This window comes from Lates calcarifer, linkage group LG7_2 (assembly GCF_001640805.2).
Source record: "Lates calcarifer isolate ASB-BC8 linkage group LG7_2, TLL_Latcal_v3, whole genome shotgun sequence".
NCBI classification, from domain to species: Eukaryota; Metazoa; Chordata; class Actinopteri; family Centropomidae; genus Lates; species Lates calcarifer.
The window spans coordinates 9,702,217-9,725,955 of record NC_066854.1 but is presented as its reverse complement, the minus strand read 5'-3'; the positions used below and the strand labels follow the sequence as shown (position 1 = coordinate 9,725,955).

The 23,739-nt window shown below is 40.8% G+C and overlaps 4 protein-coding genes across 4 annotated transcripts; 2 read left to right on the top strand and 2 right to left on the bottom strand.

The window, feature by feature from the left end:
• Positions 1-561: 561 nt before the first annotated feature.
• On the bottom strand, positions 562-3,715 carry LOC108891865 (complement C1q-like protein 2). Its single transcript, XM_018689198.2, has 2 exons — positions 2,811-3,715; positions 562-2,155 (listed from the first exon to the last, which is right to left on the bottom strand). Exons 1-2 carry the CDS (start codon positions 3,402-3,404, stop codon positions 1,976-1,978), a joined length of 774 nt encoding a protein of 257 aa, XP_018544714.1. The 5' UTR covers positions 3,405-3,715; the 3' UTR covers positions 562-1,975.
• A 5,246-nt stretch (positions 3,716-8,961) lies between these two features.
• Positions 8,962-16,520, top strand: LOC108891886 (metalloreductase STEAP3). The gene is given in 8 exon segments (XM_018689231.2): positions 8,962-9,047; positions 9,787-9,843; positions 9,958-10,194; positions 10,927-11,193; positions 11,350-11,877; positions 12,556-12,570; positions 12,572-12,721; positions 14,320-16,520. Coding segments are annotated over 6 exon segments (1,479 nt in total). The 5' UTR covers positions 8,962-9,047; positions 9,787-9,843; positions 9,958-9,963; the 3' UTR covers positions 14,608-16,520.
• A 474-nt stretch (positions 16,521-16,994) lies between these two features.
• Positions 16,995-19,388, top strand: LOC108891888 (acyl-CoA-binding protein). Its single transcript, XM_018689234.2, has 4 exons — positions 16,995-17,179; positions 17,457-17,574; positions 18,568-18,630; positions 18,820-19,388. The coding sequence occupies exons 1-4, from the start codon at positions 17,174-17,176 to the stop codon at positions 18,891-18,893; spliced, it is 261 nt and encodes an 86-aa protein (XP_018544750.1). The 5' UTR covers positions 16,995-17,173; the 3' UTR covers positions 18,894-19,388.
• On the bottom strand, positions 19,389-23,706 carry LOC108891887 (secretin receptor). Its single transcript, XM_018689233.2, has 13 exons — positions 23,394-23,706; positions 23,206-23,305; positions 22,658-22,771; positions 22,170-22,276; positions 21,889-21,998; positions 21,592-21,724; positions 21,337-21,490; positions 21,180-21,240; positions 21,022-21,091; positions 20,656-20,747; positions 20,096-20,234; positions 19,953-19,994; positions 19,389-19,846 (listed from the first exon to the last, which is right to left on the bottom strand). Exons 1-13 carry the CDS (start codon positions 23,496-23,498, stop codon positions 19,661-19,663), a joined length of 1,413 nt encoding a protein of 470 aa, XP_018544749.1. The 5' UTR covers positions 23,499-23,706; the 3' UTR covers positions 19,389-19,660.
• Between the last annotated feature and the right edge of the window lie 33 nt (positions 23,707-23,739).

Below are 23,739 nucleotides of genomic sequence, written 5' to 3'. Positions count from 1 at the left end.
GTCCCTCAAAAATAATTGATATAGATTTTTTGATAAACAACATTTGATGGTATTAGTACAATAAAATGTGAGGACCACAGTGTAGTTTTAAAAAGAGACACAGCTATAGTGGTTTGCAGGACACAAAAATTCAGCCCCACCAGACCACACACTGGAGAGCAGAATGGTGTCCACTGATTAAAAATGATCCTCCAGCTACAGCGGAGCAAAGGACGTTCAGGGAGGCACCTGGAACCTTTAGGACACACTGCAGCGAGGCCGGTCTGTAGCTTACAACGCAATGCAACACATTCAGACAGACAGCAGTTTTCAGGCAAGTGTGGAGCAGAATGTGCACAGATAGGTTTCATTGAAGGCCACTAACAGCAGATTGCTCGCAGACATATGTAGCTCTGACATGAAAATAAAAGAACACTATGTGTCTGAAAGCGTGAATGACAAATGCTCCATCTACCTCTGCATGCGAAAATAATTCGCTCATGTCTTAAAGCGTCTTCTGTACTTCTAATTTCTCATCTTCCCCCTTATGTAAGAGAATTTCACACAGTGCAAACTTTTTGTCAAACAATATTTATTGGCATATATGAGAACAAAATATAACAGATTCAGTATTAATTGAAGACATTTATTTGTATGTTTGATTTGCTGTTTGGGTTATTTTGTAAAACACTGACTGATACTACTGAAAGCACCACAATTCTGCCTGCTATAGCATTCAGAGTACTTAGAACATTTTGTATCTCACCTAATGCATTTACAATGTGACGTCCATCAGCTTTAGCACTTTCCACTGACCTCATCATATGTCCTAAAACAGGTGCAACCCATCCAGTTAAGGTGCATGACAGTTGAATTGTGTGGAGAAGGATGTACTTTGTGTGTTGTTGCTCTCATTTTGCAATCAATATTGATGATGTGCATACTTTTGGGGAAGAATCAGAAATAAAATTGGAGACTGGGCTTTTAATCTCATATGGCTTAGACGCATCAGTATTGTAGTTAGAACAGTAAAGGCCTGGTCACACCAGAAAGTGGAACAGTGAAAGTAATCCAGAATTTGATTCTGAAGGTTTGGTGATAAAGAAACACTCACAGGGTTAGTTTGTAAACTATAGAAAATGGTGTGCTTACTGCTGTCAAGCTAATCAGCCACCAACATGCTAGCACTAGTCAGTTACAATAGTTTCTCCCCTGGGACAGCTTTCCAAGCTAGCTAGCTTGCTAATAATCAGTTATAAGCTTGTTAGCTTAGTCGCTAATGGACATAATCACAGTTTATTCAAAAGAATGTCTTTACCATTGACTTGCCTCGTTATATATTATTATACTATCTATTGACAAACCATCCCTGCTCTTGTAGAGCAGTGTATACTTCAACAGAGGTTAAATATAACAGCTACTAAGCTACGTTAGCTTCCTCCATTTTGGTCGCAAATTTGTAGCTTAAAGTTCATCAAAATATGAAAAAGTTTGATGTGTAAGATTTGTGCAGTTAAACACAATCAACACAGTGAATGTGCCAGTTCTGTTGAAATCAATGCATTTTGCCATAAAATTGAACTGTTTTCATCACTGGTGTGACCAGGCCCTACGGCCAAACACTGCTGGCTAATTCATACTCTCAAAACTGCTTATCTGACTTCATTCAATATCTTGACTTTCATGCATTTGTTTCAAAATATTACATAGTGTACTGTACCTCTAAGCCTGTAAGCAGCCAGTAAGTCTTCACTTTAATTCAAAGAAACTTAAATTACATGTTACATGTCACTGATGTTATATATTCACTGATGACAGCAGCCGCCAGCTGAACTTCAGTTAAATCAAATACAAATAAAAAGATGTCTCACTGAACAAACAGAACATACAGTTGCAGTGTGGCACCTATCTTCAAAAGAGAAATATATTAGACCATATACTTTACTGGAAACAATTTTCAGTGATGATTACTGTCCATGGACCTGCTGTGGTGTGTTTAGTCTGGGTATAAGATGAAGCCGGAGAAGGTGCTGTACTTGTTGTTGTTGCCTCCGTGAGCTTTACCGCCGTCCAGTTTGACGTAGACCTCGTCTCCAGAGTCCAAGTGCAGCACAGCACTGTTGCTGGCATAGTCGTAGTTCTGGTCTGCATCCTGAGCTATGGCACTGGCCCGGACCTGGAGAAAAATGGGGACACGACTCTCTGTAATGAGCATTAGTTTACAGGAGAATGCAACAGAGATGAGAAGAAAAGATCATGAATACCTGAGGGGCAGAGTGAAACAGCAGTGCTGTAGCCATAACAGTAACATTTAGTGTATGAATGAGCCTATTCTAAACTTCTGACTCCTAATTCTAAACTGCCTGGTGGAAATTCAAGAGGAAATGACAGAACAGGACCATTTAAAACAACAGGATAGAATAAGATTCAACCTAAACCCTGATCTCCTTCAAATTCAATCCCCTGTCAGCTTCTACAATGAACAGTGATAATGTTAAGACTCATGTCTGACACCTCATCCACGTCTGAGAGGAAACACTCATCCAAACAGGATTTACGCATGAGCGCCACTGCCAAACAGAGCATGCAGACACGCTCGGATCCGACCAGAAACATCACTGATGTTGCTTTGAATTCATTAAAGATATGAATAGTAGGAATATGCAGTTATATAACTCGTGTGAAAGCTCGAGCCTCGGGCGATGCTTGTGCGCTTTTTGTGCGTAAAAATGGTTCCTTTAATTATTTTCACACATAAGTGAAACGGCTTTGGTATTTGGTTATAAAACCACACAGAGGTCGGTTTTTGTCTTATGAAATTATAATATTACCTGTCCGTTTTTGCACAGGTCGGCCCACATGCTGGTCCCGTCTCCTCCCCGCATCAGGACGTGGTAGGTGAAGAAATAGATCCCGGACACATGGCAGGTGAACTTGCCGGTGCTCGGGTCGTAGTGGTTCCCCAAGTTTGTAATCACGTCGTCAAACTTTAACACCTCATATCCCTCATGTGGGTTCTTCAGACCCACATAAAAAGCGATCCTGAAACTGCTGCCCGTGGAGTTCGCACCCTCCGTTTCTCCGTTCTCAGCAGCTCCGGTTAACGCGGGGAAGGAGAGTTTACCGCTGCCGCGCTCTCCCGGTGGCCCCCTCGGACCCGGGGGTCCTGGTTCTCCCGGCGGGCCTCTGGGTCCCGGTTTACCCGGTCGCCCTGGCTCCCCGCGACTCCCTTGTGCCATCGGCGGCTGCGGAGCGACACCGTTCACGTTCTGGATCACCTCCATGGCGGTGGCACCTCCCGGTTTCGGGGTATACGGGTCGCAGACCATCCGACAGGTGCCCATCATCTCGTAGTAATGAGCGGAGGTCTCGGAGTTGCGCAGCAGCAGTAAGGGGACAGCGACGGCCAGAGCCAGCAAAACCATCGCGACGGCGGTCACCAGAAAGACCACCGACCACTTCCTCCGCGCAGGGTCGGGGACTAATGGACGACAGTAAATCCGTGGAGCCTCTCTGGAGGGGAATCGTGACAGAGCACAAGGGGGGCTTCAAGGACGATAAAAACAAAAAGATGGAGTTAATTAAGTGCGCATCCCTCGGTCCAGCTGTTCTAATTGGTGGCTTCAAGCCCCTGGGCAGCGGCTGTGACCGGGGAGCGGGGGCGCGTCTGGGATAGATGGATGGGAGCGCGCGGACAGCTGCGTCCAGCTGCGTGCAGCTGTCAGAGTTAGTGACGATAAGACCGGAAGAGAGGAGGTTTGGCCTACAAATTAAAACAGTATCTTGTGAACGGGTTGGCTCACAGACCTAGATGCTACCGTCCATGCTGCTCTCTACTATTAGTCCACTACACTCATGACAGCTGCAGTTAGGTTGCCTAGTTCTTTCACATTGAGATTTTACATTAAATGACATATTAATGCTTATATTAAACTCACACAGCTACAACATGAAAGTATCATGCATCAATAATAATGATTCAGGAATACAACTTCAACATAAGTATTTGTGACATGTTAAGAATTTAATTCCTAATACTTTTATTTTGATAATTTTTTAAAATGTAGTTCAATATCTAAAAGCGTAAAATATCAGATTTGCAGCGTCTTTAGCAACAAGACTTTTATTTTTAAATGCTTAACAGGAAGTGCTCTATTTCATTTTGTTTGACATGACAGTAAGAGCATGGCAAAGCCTGTGCGTAAAGTTGAAGTCTGCGCAATGTTTATTCAAAATGGCACTAAATGGTTTAATATGATTCAGCAGAAAAAAACACTCATTATGTACATGTAGAAAAACACCTCAGTCCTACAGCTGGCTGTATAAATCCATGCATATATACATATAAATGCCAGATGACTGCATATTTATTTTCATAAATCTCAACGGTATAGAGACGTTTATGTAAGTTCTTATGGGCGGAATACATTAAGGGCCAAAATTACCGCACAGTTTATTCATTCACTCCCCCTGGAAATGATGGTTTCAGAGATAAATCCATAATTTCTTCCGCTATAAAACTGTGGATCTGGGTTTATGTGCATTTCTAACCCATGTGACATATTATAAATCCATATTGAAAATATGTTGTTTTGTTTTTTTCAATTATCATGCATGTATCAATTTAATGTAGGATTTAGCATTTTAATTTAGAAAATTATTTAGGTGAATGTCCAGATATATCTCTCCATCCAGTAGACTTCCAAAATCAACAAAAAATGAATTAAAGATGTGAGTATTTATATTTTCAGCATGAATGAATTCAGGTTTAAGTCAGGTTTAACAAATAGCTTCAGCTTGTGATCTCAGCAGCTGCCCACATGGCTAAGTATTTGACTCAGAACCATGAGGGGTCTTTTGAAAGTCAGGACCAAATGGCCAAGGGCAGGATCACTATGGTGACATCAAATGACCAACTGCATTGGTCACTACGCATAAACATACACAGAGTCTGCAGAGAGAGAGGTGTGTGTGTGTGTGTGGGGGGGGGGGGGGGGGGGGCTTGGGTAATATATGCAGGAAATGGACCAAAGATGTCTGACGGCTGTCGACACCTCCAGCCCTGAGCTCCCAGGCTGCAGGGACATATTTGATGTCTTGTTTCACGAGGTGGAGAGCCACAGGTCTTGAATTTAGATTCCCCAACAAATTAAAATTCCGTGTGCCAGCAATCATTACTCTGTTGCATACAGATTTGTCTTAAATGCCTCTTTAGCTTCTTTTGTTTCTTTTCCAGTGAGGCCACGGTGCACTTGTTCTAACCATGTGCTTTATGAACACATCACCTGAATAAGACTATTATTAATGCCCTTCATCAGTTATTTCCAAAGAGGCTAAGCTTTTCAGACACTCAATAAAGAAGACTATGCTCATTGAAAATAAAAGCGTCTATTGATTTTGTCCTCAAGCTCAAAAATTCCTCCCAAAGGACCTAAAATACTTCAAAACTGTGGGTTGGGAGCTAAGCACCTGGAATTGGAGCACAGGCACCACATCCACGACAGAGGCTTTAGAGCTCAAGGCGATGTGGAGAAATCTTCAGAGGCCGGAGACAAGGCTTAGCTGAAGCCCTGCGTTCACAGGGCAGGAGCCCCCCCCCACACCCCTTCTGAGCAATTTCAACTTGTGCTCAGCTCAGCTTTAACTCTTCAGAAAACGCCTGCGGGCTGGGCTGCTCATGTCTGAAGGTGAGACTGAGCATGAGGAGTCATGAGAGCCGGGTCAAAAATGAAATTGAGGTTAGAATTTGAGGATCTGACCGTCCTGGTGAAGTTGGAAACATCCTGGCATGTCTTCGATTTTTTTTTTATCTACCCCTCTCTGAAATGAACAATGCAACAATAATCATCTGCAAAACAAAACCCTAAAAATAGGTGTGCAGAAAGGCATACAGAACACATTCTGCTCCTGACTCTCCTACATGACTGCAGAATGACCTTTACTCAGGGTTAGTACAGTGAACTGTATCTGTAGGCTATAGTGAGCCATGCACGACACACTGTCCACATTATGCACTGGAGCTGCTGAGATTATTCTGCCCTGTGGTGCTACCATGCTTCTAATCACGCTGTATGTTAGTGCACAGCCGTGTTATACACACAAACCATATGCTGAGACAGTCCATCGTTAGCTGCCTTCAGACTAATCAGGTGAAGCTTGAAACTGAGACTATTTTCTGTGCGCTGTTGTTTAAGGTCATTGAAGGAAATTTAACAAGCGGACGGGAAATACAGTGGCCCTGAGAGCTCAAAGTACTGCCACTTGAGAAAACACAAGCAAGTGAAGGAACCATCTTCACCAATTTGAGAACACGTGCAGTATTTAAAAAATGCTGCAAAGCAGTAAAACAAACAAACTGAGAAACACGTTCAACAACATGACACATCGTGCAAACACCAGTGGTGGAGGGCGTGCTCAGATCCTTTTCTTTAGTAGTTGTTATATCACAACGTAGAAATACTTACAAATAAAAGTCCTGCATTCAGAATATTAAAGAAGAGAAGCAGTAACAGAAATATGTACTTAAGCATTTTAATCCTTAAGATTCTCATGACATGAAAGCCCATTTTAATACTATTTACACTCAGCATTTTCTCTGCAGTTTGAAATGTAGTTGAGTAGAGAGTGGAGGAAAACGTCAGAATTGTAGTACTTGACTACATGTACTTAGTTGTTGCCCGCCACTGGAATGTAACAAAGTGCCATTGAAACAAACTAATAATGGTAAATCATGGAGTAAATCTGTTTCTCTTGTTTTGTATCTTGCTTTGTGCTACTCACAGCATCTCTGTATATGCTTGCGTCGCCTGAACGCAGCACATGGCTGCTGTGCCGTATGTGTTTCATCACATTATTAAAGATAAAGAAGATTTTGTCCATCTGCAGCTGTTTGCGTTAGTCTCAGGCCTTCTTTAGTTGTAGTGTGTTAAAATGTCATGGCCCCCGTAAAGAAAAAAGTGATGACAACCCTCTAATGAAACATCTGATAAACAGCTGCTGCAAGGTCACCAGAGAACAGACTTGAATCAGAGTGATTGTATTACAGGATGAATCACTGTAATTACATTCATTTTGGATCATCCAAACATACTGTATTTACTTATTCAAAATGTCACAGAGTCTTAGTGTAAATCTGTGTGGAAACCTTCACTGAACCACAACAAGACAGCGATGAGAACTTGCAACATCAGCCCCTGTCTCAACATGTGACCCTAATCCCTGATGTAGGGCACTGAAGACACCTCTGCCCTTGAAAGCGAAGAAACAAATGTCTTCCTCCATGTAACGCTTTGACAGTGAAGTCCTGTCAGATGTTAACATAGCTGTACCTGTCCAACTCAGGCTAACCGTTTGTGACCTTGCCTTTACTTGTCTGCCACAGTGTTTCACATACAACCCATTTACACACTAAACTGAGATTAAACAGGCTTTGCCCTCATTAACTAGACTTGATGCGTGTTAGTAGGATTGATTACAACTCTCTGATTGCTGGGTTAATGTAAAAACAATAATGTTAACAGACTGTGCTGTATCTTATGTTGGTTTAACATTTTTTCCAGGCTTATAGGAAAGTAGTAAGCTGAAATCTGTCCCCATTGGATCAGAATAACTTCAATTGGTTTGACTTAGATTAATGGGGTACCACACCGGGAGACACCAGTAATCGATACCATGAATGAAGAATCTCAAAATCAGATATGTGTGTCAAGGACTCTGACCTTAAGCGTTGTAAACAAACATGGCCGAGAGAGGGTGAAAGAGAGAGGGTAGGAGGGCACACATTTGGTGTGCGTCTGTGTGTGTGATTGTGTGTACATGTTTGCGTGTGGTGACATTGATTCAGCACTGTGAGCCAGGGGGGTTCAACCTTTTGCAAGTGGCAAAGGCAGACATGATGAAGTCATGTTGACAGTGCCTAACCTGCGGTCAGACATCTTTTTAACATGATTTTGCTTTTGCTTTTTATTCTAATCCCAGGGCCAGTTTATCATATACACCAGTTCTACAGGAAAAGGGGAAAAAGAGGAATCTGCTATTAAAAATCTTCTCACAACACCAGACAGTTTTGGTAGATACCACTAAAACTGTTGTAAAAAACAAGACTGAAGAGTCTACAGCCATGCTAAAAGCTCTGTGAGGCTACACTGAGGCACAGTGAAGCCTTTAGCTAAATGCTACTGTCGTCATACTAACATGTTTACAATGACAATGCTAACAAGATAATTACCATCTTAGCTCAGTGTGTTATCACGCTAACATTTGCTAATTAACACTAAACATAATTGTAAAAGTTGGACCTGTGATGTATCTCGACTCAACTGGTCCAAAAACTTAAAGGTATCATAAGTCTTTGCTGTCTTATGGCCTACATAGCCTATGTTAGCATTAACTGCTGTTTACTAAGCAGTCTAGAAAAAATGTTGCACATCGTTCAGCATCAAACCTCATTTCTTCACTCACTAAGAGCTTCCTCCATATATTAACACCAATGTTAAGTGTTTTTATTGAAGTTAGCATGCAAACCAGCTAGCCCCAGCCTGCCCCATCTCACAATACCACTTTGTAATAGTGAGTCACTGTGGCATCCAGCCTGTCCTCAGTCCAACATGAGAGGATGAAGAGGTAGCACTGCCCAGAGGACATATTCTAACCTCTTGTCTTTGAAACATGGCCAATGTAAACACCTGCTAATGCTAACACTGGCTATGTAGCAATAGCAAAAACATACATAATATAGCACCTTTAACACCTTTAAGAGAGATTTTTTTTCCTTTGGCTTCCTCTTGATTTCATACCTTTTGTTTATGGTTTGTGCACTGAATTCTGCTTATTTTTATATAGTCTTCTCCGTCTCTTATATCTTCCTATTTCCATTTCTTTCCTTCCTGCTACATAAAGTTTGTTTTGTTGTTGTTATAATGTGGTCAGTGTTTGAGGTGCTGTATTAAAACACCATTGTTCAGCTTTATCTTTTACACACACGTGGAGGCGTGGTTAGGGCGGGCTCTGACCGTTGCGTCATCTTATCAGGAAGAGACGCACCAGGTTACAGAGAGCGGAGAAGCGCGGTGAGTAACTAACTGTAAATAAGAAAAAATGTCGCTAAACGTATTAACAGACGCTAAATTATTTCCTCTAAGCTGTTGTTTTTACCAAAATGTACTTCTTTGCTCGCTTGCGTCGTCCTGTGTGTGAAGGAGAGTAACTTTATTCGGAGGTAAAGTTTCCACGAGTTCAGCCAAGGACAAGCCAGATGGCTTCAAGCCGCTTTTCCATTCGCAGAGAATATGAATGTTGATTTCTGGCAATTTAATGTTTGATCACTTGCCGGTCAGTTTTATAAAATGATAAAGCATTACTTTAAACGGTTTCTGAATTGCGGCGGTTTTATGAAAAATTCGGCATGAATCAGATTGAGTAAGAGAGCAGTACATTTATGAAACTTACATTTTACTGTTTCAGCTGTTGAATGTATGAAACTTAACCGTGACTTAGGAATGGGAGACTCGTTGTTTAAATGGGCATTAATTAATTAATTAATTTTACGTCGTCTTGTTTTTGAGCTTACGGGTTAGCGGTTACTGCATTTGGCGTATCCATTGATGCTATTATTGGATGGCCACTCATTGCTTCAACAGTGCAGAGTAACGGATCTAGGACATGTCAGTTGAGACAGAGAGATAATGGGAATCCTAGTTCTGTGTTCCAGAAAGAAGCAGACAAATGCCAGATAGAAACACAAACATATTCAAAGTGTCTTTCACCTGCATTTTATACATCCTTCGTTACTTTTGCCTTTATTTTTAGTTCCTATGCTGAATGAAATAACAAGCCTCTACCATCTGGACCTGACAGTCAGTGTCTGTAAGTAAATAAGAAGTCAACAACATCTTAAAGTCATTTGCTTTGTATTTTTATTTAGAGATAATATGAACGTAAATAAACATAACCCTAAACCAGGACCCTTCTCTCTGTCAGTGTACTATGCCTGATGAGATGGCGAGGCCTTTAATCCGTGGCAGGGGTGGAGGAGGAGGCGGCTCCAGACATCTTGAGGCCTCCGTGTCTGAACCCGGCGCCCCTGTGATTGGCATCTTGGGTACGGGCGATTTCTCCCGCTCGCTTGCCAGAAGGCTGGTGGCCTCCGGCTACCAAGTGGTGGTGGGGAGTCGAGCCCCCAAACGCTCTGGGGCTCTGTTCCCTGAAGAGGCTGAGGTGACACACACAGTGACACTAACACTCAGATTCATACTCACCATGTAATTGGTGTTTTTGTTTCTCTCCCCATAGTGATAATTACATTTTTACTCAGACTCCCACCCCCGCTAAAGATAATAACTGTTGTCATTATCCTGATTACAGACCCAATAGATAAACTCCAGGATGAGAGACAGTTGTGGTATGGGAACAGCATAGAGCAGTTAATCCATCATTTTGAAGGTTTCCCTTTCTGTATCGTCAGAGTGCAAGTATCTGTCAATATCAGCATTAAAAAGCATTTCTTCTGTCAGATAGCTAAGATTTTACTTGCAGTTCATTTTGTAATGTTATTGTGAAAAACTGGTTTTGCATCCATGAGGATTCAGCATTTGCCCATATGGGTGGAAGAATATCTAATACTGACAACTTCAAAATTACTGCTTGGCCATTTGAATGAAAATGTCTCAGAGCTGTGTGTTTTCTGAGGCAAACTCAGTTTTCTGACAATAAATCAAAGAAATAATTAATAGCTAACTTAACCACATACAATTATTTTTGATGTCTCATCATTTGATTGTCTGTAGCCTACCTTAACTTAACTTCATTCTGTAGCTTAACTTAATTTAACTTTCTATAAATTGTTCAATGTCTCATATAGTTTCTGTGATTATTATTATGTACTTCTTACTTGCATCTACTCCTCTTAATGTAGTGCATGACCTGACCGTTTCAGTCTTTGTTTTCCAGGTGACTTCCCAGATGGAGGCAGCCAATCAGGCAGACCTGGTCTTTGTTGCCGTGTTCCCTGAGCACCACTCCACGCTGGTGGAATTAAAGCCGGCACTGGCTGGGAAGACACTGGTGGATGTCAGCAATGGTTTGCAGATCAAACTTGATGGGCCTTCACACGCTGAACAGCTTGCTGATCTGTTCCCAGAAAGTTTTGTAGTCAAAGGGTTTAACACCATATCTGCCTGGACACTTCAAATGGGCCCTCGGGATGGAAGCAGGCAGGTAGGACACATCACCAGCCCCTTGTGGGGGTCCAGTGATACTTCTGACATGAAGTCAAATGTGTTGGGATAAAGGTTCAGGGAGTTCAGTTGGGAAGACAGACTTTAAGTGAGGACCTTTGAATTCTTTAATCTTTTTGTCATCTTTTCTCTTCAGGTTTTCCTGTGCAGTGACAGTCACAAGGCCAAGAGCTCAGTGATGCAGCTGTGTCGCAGAATGGGTTTCGTCCCCGTCGATATGGGCCTCCTCTCCTCTTCTCTGGAGATTGAAAACCTCCCTCTCTATCTATTTCCCTCTTGGCGCATTCCCATCCTCTGCACTCTGCTTCTGTTTATCTTCTTCTACCTGTACAACTTCACCCGTGACATCCTGCAGCCCTACATCAAATCAGGAAAGAGTGTTTTCTACAAAATGCCCATTGAGACTGTCAATGTTACTCTTCCCTCAGTGGCCTTGGTGATGTTAGCGTTGGTCTACCTGCCCGGTTTGTTTGCTGCTTTCCTCCAGCTGTGGTGGGGCACCAAGTACAATCGCTTCCCCAACTGGCTGGACCGGTGGCTGACTGGGAGGAAGCAGTTTGGGCTGTGTAGCTTCCTGTGTGCCGTCCTGCACGCCATCTACAGCCTGTGTCTTCCCTTGAGGAAGTCTGCTCACTTCAAACTGCTCAATGCTGCTTTTAAACAGGTGAGAGGAAGAAGCAGAAGAGTGAGATGAATGTCTCAAGAGTGATGTTAATGCATAATTCATTAAAAGTCATCACAAAAGTCCTCATTGAGCTTTGTTAACATTAAGCATTGGATGTCTTACAACTTTCTCAAGTTTAACAAGGGTAAAACAGAGGTGTTAGATTTGCCTCATCTGGCCTAAAAATCTAAGTAAATGGAAAACTTGGCTTTGTCATGATTTGCTACAATATGTGCTGTCTTGTTATTTAATTGTTTATTTGTTTTATATTACTCTGGAGGCGGTTACATGTATGTAACACTTAAGTCCAAGACCCCATGGGGACAATGTAAGCATAATAGTATTGCATCGCGTTCCATCATATTGTATTGTATTGCAGCTGTTATAATGAATTGTTTGAAACAGTTAAATTCATATGGCGTGTCATGGTTTGCATCACATTACTGTAGTGGTGTAGTTGTAGCTTTTGCCTTTAATGTTGGTAGCAAGTGATTGCAACACTATGAAAACATGAACAACTGTTTGAAATCAGTGTACTATTGTTCTTCTTTCATCAGTGTGTTCATGCAGCAGCCAAAAACTGCTTGATTGTTGCTATGTATGTGGTGCATCCAAAGTGGAATCAGTGGAGCTAAATCTATCCTGGACACACTAATGATTTTGGTGTTTGTTGTCCAGGTGAAGGCGGGGACAGGAGGACGCGTGGGTTAGTGAGGATGTGTGGAGGATGGAGCTGTACCTCTCTGTGGGCATCATGGCTCTCGGGCTGCTCTCTCTGCTGGCTGTTACCTCGCTGCCGTCAGTGGCCAACACTGTTAACTGGAGGGAGTTCAGCTTCATACAGGTACACACAGTCCCACACACACACACACACAGACATTACTTACGTTAATATATGCTGCCAAATGTGAAGAACTGGCTCCTGCTCTTCTTCTATACAGTACAGGGAGACAGACAAACAGGATTAAAACAGATTGACAGACAGAGACCCATACACGTGAAGCTTGACACATAAACAGACAGGTGTCAGGCCGATGTGCAGACGGCTGCACACTATGTCTCCTATACTATATGCTCACATGGTCTTGCAGTCATACAAACACTGTGACTGTCCTCCTGCAGCTGCCCCAGATTTGCCGTTAAACTTGGGCTGTGACCGAGCCATCAGGAGTGCTGTGACTCACACTTCCTCCCCTCCCCTCCTCTCCTCCTTGACTTCCCCCGTCTTGGCCTCCATTTTTCCAGGACTTGAGGTCTGTCTGAGCTGCCCCCCCCCCCCCCCCTTTTCATCTTTCCATAATCCGGTGGCCCTCAGATTAGTCATGTGCTGAGAGCCCTGTGTGATGAAAGGCAGTTCTTTCACATGTAGACGTGTTGCCCACAGCTGCAGGACAGTGCTGTATACTCTATGTGCCTGTGTGTCGATGACAGGAGACAGAGTTTACTTGTTTTTGTGGATAGAAATGTGTGTGTGCTTGTGTTAGAGAGATGCACTTGTGTGTGAGCATCAGTCTCATTCATGATTTACCAATTACACACTAAGGTCCAGCCTCAGTCCCTGAAGGCAGGACATCGTCCACTTGACCTGTTTATTGTGACTGAGTTGATACCACTGGTAGGGATGAGACTAAACCAAACCATATTTTGGAAAACCTGACCTGTTTGGATGATAATTCATATAAATGAGCATATTTTATCATTGCTTTGGTTCAGTTGTTACGACTCTCCTTATAAACTCTCCTTATAAAAGACCAAATGAGCAGAAATACAGGTGTGAATGTGACCTATTTTTGTGCAGTATTTTAAGGCCAAAATTGTTTTGCTTTACAAAAATGGCATAAATCCTGCAAAACATGCATTTGGTACAAAAAAGAATGTATGTATGTGTCAGATTTGAATGTGATAGAGAGGGTTCAGTGCAGACGATTTCTGTGTATGTCTCTGTATGGGTGAGACTGTGTATGCAAGTGTACACGGGGCAAAAGATGAAAAACAAGAAAAGTAAGTAAATAATTACATAGGGAGAGGAGAGGGGGACAAACAAACACAAAAAGAAGAGAGAGCAAGGAAACAAAAAATATCTGTCTTATGATGTCCCAGCTCCCCTGCTTTATGATATTTTCTTTGTGTCTATTGGTTTATTTTATTATCTTTTATTTTTTACTAATTATAGTATGAACAAGAAAAAATGAGGCTGGCTTGTGATGTTTTTTTAAGTAGTGAGCCCTGCAGGTGTATGACATTCACACACACACTCACACACACTCAGGTTTACTCAGGTCATGAGTGGTACTCAGAGTCTGCAGTCACCGGTAACACAATGAGCTAATGTAGTGGACTGGTGGGAGCTGAAGAGGAGTGACTCTCTCTGTCTCTTGTTCAAACACTGAAGAGGACAGGATGATTGTAATGGTAGATTTCTGTTTCTTTCACCTCCTGCAGTCCACACTCGGTTACTGCGCCTTGTCTATGGCCACCCTCCACACGATCCTCTTTGGTTGGGATCGTGCCTTCAAATCAGACCGGTACCCCTTCTACATGCCCCCCACCTTCTTACTGGTCCTGATTCTCCCGCTCGTGGTTCTGCTGGGCCGCCTGGCTCTCTTTGTGCCCTGCATGGCAGGGCGGCTCCGGCAGATCCGCCGCGGCTGGGAGAGGAGCCGACACATCCGCTTCACCCTGCCAGGCGACGACTGCCACAACGGGCTGGAGGATGTCAGTAATGTGTGAAAAACAGCCCGTTAGATGTGTGTAAGAAAATCCAGACAAAAGGTGTGAAAGTAGAGTTCTTTGTGTGTGTGCACTTGTGAATACAAACAGCACTCAGCCAACCTCACAGAAGATTTACATATTGTTGAAATGTATGGAAGGCTTGTTTCTAAAGCCTGCTTTCAGAGGTGTGTGTTTCAACAACTTTTCAACAAGTTAGTTGGTAGCTCCATAGAAATACTTGACCTGGACTGGTCAACCTTATTGCACTATGCATACAAATCATGAGTATTTAGATTGTGCTTGTACCTTGTACTTTAATTTATTATTCTCTCTTGACATTCAGTTGGAAGTTTCAACCCAGAACTAAAGAAGTTCCTGGTGTAATTTATGCAGAGTCACTGTTACATGTCTAATGAACCTGCTGAAGACTTCATCACTGAAGCAGTACAACTGAATTTTACATTCATAACTGAGTCTTTGGAGTAAGATTTCTTCACTCTGATAATCAGAACAGACTTGGCCTTGTTTCTTGGTTCGTGTATTTTTGTCATTTAAAGGTTTTAATACCTTTTCTCTGCTACACAAAGACTGTTTTGTGCTGATATTTGTCAAACAGCCTTCAACCCTTCAATCGTCTTGTTGTGTCCTCGTGCAAGAGTGAAACAGGCTTCATATAATTTTTGTTAGTTGTTACGTCTTTGAAAATTCAATTTGCTGTTCGTACAAATGGTTAGGGACTGTATGAAAATTGTTGAGGTGAGGATGTGTGGGGGTTAAAGTCCATGTTACACAGTTTAAAAAAACATTACTATACCCTATGCACCACCAACACAGAAGCTAGAAGTGAAATAAGCATATGTCAAATTTATGACAAATGTGTCCCTTACACTGACCCTCTGTGTTTGAACCAAGCTGTCAGTAAGCTTTGTCTTATCTCAAGCTTGTTTTTTTTGTTTATATATAATGTATAAACTCATTTTTAAGAGTCTTGGTTGCAGTTGAATGAACTTTGCAAGTTCAGCATCAAACTTCATTCCTTTATTTTCCAAAAGCTGTCTCCAGTGGTAGAAAGCAGGCCCATCTCATTACTTATGATAGTGACTGCCCTGAAGAAGCAGCGCTGCTCGAAGGTTGTATTCTAACCTCTTACAGTGTAAACGCAACAATGGCTTTTAATGCACACATCCAGAACTGATCATATTAGCAGTACACTACTAACTGCAGGTCTGCTTTAAGATGCAGAATAAAGGAGTGAGTATTAAAGCTAGTGAAAAACAAAGCACTCTCTGCTAGAGATAACATTGTCTTTTCAGTTTTTGAAAGCCCTGATACAGAAACATTACCGCTGCTCTTAGCCATGATTATGAATCACAGCACACAGGAACGCTCTTGTTTTTATGTAAATATATGTTCATTCTAACATAGGGAAGTAATTCTTATATAGGGAGGGTTGAATTAAAATAGAAATACAGACACAGAAAAAAGAAAAAATCCCCTGCTCTCCTATAAAAGTCAGCCACCCTTTCTTCTGTAAATATAAAAATGCTAACTATTTTAGCTCCATTTTCTGATCACATGCTCCCCCTTAATAATTCTTATACAGTCCCTTACTCAGGTTTTGTACATTACCCAAGTGTGAAGCAGTTAGCTTCTTGAGGTGTTACAGAACTTTGTTTCCACTATGAACATACGATGCTGTTTGCAGCTGTTTTATCATTTCAGCAGTTTGTATGTTTTATGTGAGATCTTATTTTCTTTTGTTGTGTTCATGCCAAAGATTTTATGTTACCTGATGGATGTGTTCACTAAATCTAAATTAAAATGTCATAGTAGTGTACTGAAATTTAAGTTAGTGTCTATTGCCATAAAGATTTCAAATGGAGATTTCTAGAATATAGAATAAAGCATTTTTCACTATTGTACTAACATGACATTTGTTTTATAGACATGAGGCTCATTTGTTCATCCAAATGTATTCACCAGCTTTATGTAAGGACTTCTCAGTTGAGTCAAAACTGAAGCTAACTTTTATAATTTACAGATTTGACAGATCTGTGTGCTATAGCAATGAACCCATCAGATCATTAAATGTGTGGATGCTGCCATCTTGTGGCAGAAAAAAAGTATTTCTCTTGTCACCCCAAGCTAAAACATTTTCTTGGAAATGTACTTTGGAAAACACATGTGTAGCAGGAGAGATGTTTTAATGAAGCTCTACGAAACACTAGACAACAGTTCACAAAATGCTCATGGTTTTCTTATCAAGCATATGAAAGAGGCTTCAGATTTTACCAAAAACATTTGTTTTGTAGTACTGCAAGTTTAACAGGAAACCTGCAGTGTTACCTACAGGTAATGTGTGTGTTTATTATGGGGCACAAGTCAAGCATTTAGACTTAAAGATTCAAGATAGCTGCTGTTGCTGATAGTGTTGACTCAAGAACCTACCCTGGGTTTTTTTTTCCCTCAGCAAGTCCCAACACAGACAAACTGACATTATTGCAGGACAAGTCGGACGAGCGCTGACTGAGAAGTGCGTTCAGCAGCACATTGCTACAGCACAGGTGTGTTTCTCACTGCAGACATGACTGTAAGTATGATCCATTCCTAACATGTTACATAAAAGATTTATGGGAAAATGAAGTGATCTCTCAGGGAAGTTGATTTATCCAGATTCACAGGGACTGTAAAAAGGTTGTTACCAAGCAGGAGTCGCTCTGCATAGCTACACATGTAGTCTTGTGTTAATGTTACAAGTCTGAGCTTGTTCCTGAATATCGAACACTAACAATGAAATTCATACTGTGTTGTGTAAATTAAAAGGCTGTTTCAAGATAACTTTAAAACCTTTTCTTTCTTCTGACCAGGAATCCTTTGACAAAGCAGCAGAGGAGGTGAAGGTACTGAAACAAAAACCAGACCAAGAAGAAATGACAGTACTATATGGCTTATATAAACAAGCCACAGTTGGCGATATAAACATAGGTGAGTCAGTGTTTTCTGAAGACTTTTAATGTTGTACACTTCATATGGAAATGCTAAAAAACACTGCTCCTGTACGTAACAGCCAGCAGGGTGGAGCTGAGACAGAAATGAGGTCTGACGAGTTTGGTGTCACATTGAATGATGCCAGAACTGATTAGTTTATAGAAGCAGTTCATTTTTTTAATCTTTTCTTTCTTATCACCAAATGAGAACTTTGAAGCCCCTGATAATTTAGTTTCAGGTGGTAAGTGTTTGATTATAAAATTAAATATTAATGACTAAGTGAACAGAAATCAAACTCAGAAAAAATATATCTATATTTTAGTCTTATTCTCAAAAATGGAAGTACAAAGCATCAGCATTTTCCAGCTCAGCCCTGCCCACCTGTTAGGAGAGCTCAAAGCCCCACAAATACTCTTATTAAATAGCTAGCTAAAAACTGTAGATACAAAATAGTTATTATAGAAAAGCAATATTCCAATAATAATAGTCAGAATCATGACCAGGATTTTAAAAGCACACACAATACAAGCCCAAGACCCCCACTGCCATCTGTAAATGTTTTTTGTTTTCAATTACTTCTATTATGGTATTTTGTCTAATAAGTTGAGGATATTATTGAAGTGTACAATGTTTAGTGTAACTTTTAATTCCCCAACATTGAGGTCTAAATGCTATTTCAAAGCCCAACATTCTGGTGGAGAAATGCTAAATTATTTATTATTCATTTGTCTAAAAAGGCAAATTAAAATTTACAGTGTTGACCTTTAAAATACCCATTATGTAAGTTTATAATCATCACCCCCAAGTAACTTAAAATCTCAACCCGTGTCCTAATGTGGATCTCAATACTTAAGCAAGGAACTGACTGAGAGAAATAGGCTTTCAGGGACTTGTAAGATTGTTGTGTGGCTCAACCATTTTAATTTAACTTAACAAACTGCATTGCTTATTGCAAAGCCCAGTTATTGATGGTTGATTTTACATCCACAGAGCGTCCAGGGTTCTTCGACTTCATAGGAAAAGCAAAATGGGATGCATGGAGCGCAAAACAAGGTAAGAAAAAAGTCAAATACAGAGAGTTACATAAAAGGCCACACATAAAAAATGCTGTAAAGCCTATGCCTAACATTGTAGTTTTACACTTCCCAAAATTGCTAATACAGGCTTAGCTGTGTGACTTCTGTTTACCATGACATGACCAGTGGTTGTCCTGCAAAAACCAACAGCTTTGTTTCCAAACAGGTCTTTCCAAAGAAGAAGCGATGGCCGCCTACGTTGAATTGGTGGAGAAGCTAAAGGCAAAATATGGAATCTAAAGCCTAATGTTCACTGTTGTGCTAATGCCAGATACATTTTCATAAACAGTTTCAGAGCATCTGACTGACTATCAAACATAAAGATTTGTTCTCTGGGCTTCAGCACTCTACTGTTTCTGTCCTCAAGCAAGCAACTTATAAGGCCAAATGTCCAACAACAGTTTCACCACTTTTATCTGTGTAAGAGTTGCATTATGGGAATTTTAGGATACATTGTTTTTGGAGCTTTAACCAGACTAACAGCTAACAGTCAGGTTATCATAACCTCTACAGCATCAATTTTGACCATTCATTCTTTAATCTGCATCTCTAAAGTCCCCTGTCTATGGAAGTAGTCAGAGAGCCCCTTTAATTTGATTTTACTGAATTTCAACCATTTTAATCAGGATACCTCTAGGTTGTGGATGTATAGTGCTGCTTGAGTCATACCAAATTTTGTTTACCAAAATTTTAAACTTCTTAACATAAATAAAAATGTTATCTATGACAACTGAATATCAACAAATTGTTGCAGGTTTATTTTGATACATTAGTGTAGGCATTAGAAACAAGTAAGCCTGGTAGCTTAATAACTGGGCCTCCACAGTGCATTTTACATTCATATGTCTTCAAATAAAAACACTCAAGGGATTAAAAATAAGCATTTTACAGTACCACTGTATTTAACACTCGAGCTGCAGCAGTGTACTAATTGACAGTCTACGCTAAGCCAAAGTCTATTATGTATGGATGAGAAGTGAGAGAAAATGAGACGATCCCATCTTGAATCACATCTCCACTGTATCTACAGGGAGTCCGCCGGTTGTCGGGCTTCCTGGAGAGCAAGGCAGCAGGGATACCTGTGTGTGCGGAGATGCACTGTGGCTGATGGAGCTGTGATGCTGCCTTGGCCGACTGGGCAGGTGCTGAGTGAGCCTCCACCTCCTCCACCTCCTCTGAATCTCATGCTGCACCTGAAAGTTTACACGTCATAGATCCCCAAGTTTCTCCACATGTTCAAAAACACACATTTAATTTAGGAACTACTGCAGAAGTTTTTGTCTCTTAACCCATTCTTACCTCTCCGTTCATGAAGCAGTAAAGGACAGCGACTACAAAACCCTTAGAGATGTGAGGAGAGAAAGGTCAGTGAGCGTATCTGCATTTATTGTTATTCTGAGTTAAGTGGATGTTTATCCCTGCCATACATACAGTTAATTTACCTGCGTGGATGACAGAGCCAGCTCTGCAAAGGTCCATATCTTAAACACCAAGCTGCTGACTTCGACAGGTAAGAAAACAAACAGGATGTAATGCAGACCAAACAGAGCCACCAGAAAAAATGTGGATTTGATCAGCCTCCTGGTGAGAGAAAAAGGAGAACATTTTCCTTCTTAATGTTGAAGTAAATGGTCATTTTTCCCAGCTGTCACACATATTTCTCTGTGATCGTGCCAAATGTGCTGAAGGCTGCAAACTCTGTCTCTACAAGAATGCTTGTATGACTGGGATGGAAACCACCAAAGATTTGGCTTAAACAGTATGACATCTAACAGGCAACTGTCTACAGTATAACACACATGTATTTATTCTGTCACTGTTAAACTAACCTTGTGTGTGTGCTGTTACTTGGATTAACAAAGCAAAGAGGAACGATGTTTACTCCCTGATCCTATGCAAAACACAAAGACATTGCTTTTACATATAGCCTCAACTACTGCCCTCAACTTATCAGATATATAGTATGATGGAGCAACAATAACACAGTATGATCAATACTCACTTGTACTGGCTGAATTCATTCCTCTGTGCATCTGGCATTCTCAGTTTGCTCACCAGTATCCTCAAAATTCCCAAGAAAAAGATGAGATTGATCTGAAATGATTAAAACCTGTTGTCACTGGTGCAGCCAGGTAATACTCTGGCCTGAGCTTTAGCGTCGCTGATGTGCTGTTGGCTAGCTGTTTCCCCATTTCCAGTCTTTATTGTTAAGCTAAGCTAACCAGCTGCTAGCTGTACCTTCATATTTAGCCTACAAATATGACAGTGATATTAATCCTCTTCTTCTTCATCTAAAATTTTTAACTATTTTTTAAAAACATTGTTTATAAATGAATGGAATTTAAGTAAAAGAGAAAAACTTTATTACAGATATAGTTAGAAGAACTGGCACTCGAAGTATCCACCAAATCCATTCATGTCTTCTGGTCTCCCAACAGCTTTGGCAAAGAAATAAGAAATAACTGTAAAATCATACTACATGATTATCTTCAAATGAATGAGTGAAACAGATTTTTCCCTCTTTACCCTTCGTCTTCATAAAAATACTTGGCACACCCCCAGCTGACAATAACAATCAATGGTAAACCTGTGTGATGACATAAGTCAGTATTGAATATGTGTATGAGTGTGAAGCAGAGAAAATAAGAACTGTGCTTATTTTTTTGTCAACACGTGTCCCTACCCCAGCTCAGGACGATGTACCAGGCGAGGTGTTGCTTCAGGGAGAAGAAGGAGCGGCTCACCAGGGTGAAGAGGAAGTGACCCTCCACCAGCAGCCAGCTGTAGTTTGCCAGAATGGAGTAGTTGGAAAACATCAGGACAACCTTACACGCCACCTATCGCACGGGACCACAAGAGAGAAGATGAGGTAACAGCAGCTTATACTGCATCACGAAGCTGGAAAACACCCATCCACTTCCTGTTCATGTATTCATACTGGGTAGTAGTCACAGTGGTAGAGCTCTTCATTAGTAAAGAGCAGAGAGTCTCGGATGAAGATGAAGATGGCTCTCAGGATGAATGAGATGAACAGCTGGATGTGGATGGAGTTCCTGGTACAGTGCAGCTTCCTGAAGACATAACACACACAGTTCAGGGTCATTATATAATTCTTCGGTTTTCAAGGCAGTTTCAGCCATGATTCAGTGTTTGATTATGATATGCAGAAAAAGTCAAAAGGAGGGTAATGCAGGATTAGATAAGAAAAAAAGAACAGCCTTTTCTGTTCTCTTACCTGAACAGACAGAATATAATGATGGCAATGGTGAGAGAGATGAGAGAGAGTGTGTATCCAGCTGTGTACATGGTCTTCACGTAGGAGAAGTACAAATGGGAATCTGAGGACTGAACAAATGAAAGAGAACAATGTTTATTGCTTTCCAATCAGTATGATTTGACAGTCTGACACTGGCAAACAGCCACAGTGCAGGGACAGTATTTTCTGACTTTATACAGTATTTCAGCCTATATATATTAGATAAATGACATATTATCTGTATATTAGATATGACCAACCTCTTCGAAGAAGGTAAATGTCTCATTGAAAGGGTTTCCACATGCATCTTCATGTGGTATGAGTGGGTCTGTCCAGCCATTGGCAGTGCAGTTGCGATGTACTATCCCTGTAAATTAGCAATAAAATCACAGGGGTTTTGTAGATGTGTGGAGTCAGATTTACTGGACAGTAAAACAGCCCCAAAACTATTACTTTCTCTCTTCAGGTAGCTCCCATAAACCTCTGGTTCTTCAAATACATTATTATGAAATCTATCATTCTCATCTCCCAGTGTAAACGCAGCACTCCATTGTGTTCGCCGGTGTCTCTATGTACAGAAGCATTTTATGGCTGAATGTTTGGATAGAGACCCTGAGAGGGAGAAACTTCCTTATGAAAACAAATGAGTTTCCTGGCAAATAATTAACCAGTGCAATGTGGTAGGAATAATGGGTGTTTGTAAATGTGTGTCACTGTGTTTGTGTGTGTGCGTGGTGTTGTAGCTCACCATCTGATTTGAAAAACTCTGGACACGGTTGAGAGACTGTTTCCCCGAGAGAAGCAGGCGGCCAACAGTTCAGGTCATCCCACATTCCCTTACAGTGAACACTGATGTTGTTCTCTTAATAAATGGAATAGAAATTACACATTTTACTTTGATTTTGATTTGTTGGGAGGCCATACAAAATAATTGAGACACATTATAAAAAAGTCAATAAAATGAAAAAAAAAAAAAGATAACTCTGATTTAATTTTTTAACTGTAAGAGAGACCATAACCACCATATGTGGAACAATCTTGACCCTTAAATATAAAATGCATTGTGTTTCTAATGTGTTTTGTGCCTGCTGCTCTCTGGGTGCATTATGTCATATGACCACAAGGTGTCACTAAAACACTGAATTAAATTTCTGCAGGTTCAAAAGACTTCATTTCAGAGACCAACATTTTCTCAGTGGAACTTTTCACTTAGCATTAATCCATTAATTCAGTGTTTTAAGTACAATATAAAACTGTAGATCTAAAGTACACAGTTTAGAAACAGTGCTGACTTACCTGTTGCTTTGTGCGACGTAAAGAGTAGCACATCTTTCATGCACTTTTCCTCCTCTTTCACAAGATTTACATGAGGATGACAACCTGATGATGATTTTGCCTGTAAAAAAATTGAGGCACTAATAAACTTCTTTTAAAAATTTTTTTTTTTTTACAGATTCAACTCAAACATATATCTGTTTTCTCACCTGTGGTAGCAGTAACACTCCCAGAAGTCCAACTTTTTTCATTGTGTCAAACAGGTTCCTTGCTTCCGTCAAGATAGGCACCTGCGTCCAGACCTCAGGTGGCATATCTGATTAGAATGAAAAGTAAGCATCCTGACATGAAGCAGATATATGAGGTCTGAAGATCAAACATAGGCCTCCTCAGTGTCGATAATTATACACACTATTCCTCAGGACAAGCTGATAAGCTTTTTTTTAAATCAAGGTAGCTTTATTTAAATGAAAGCGTCCTGTCCCTACTTTCAAAATAAAGTTTTTGTTCACGGGCACAAATAAAATGATAAAATAAAATTAGTGTGACCACGCC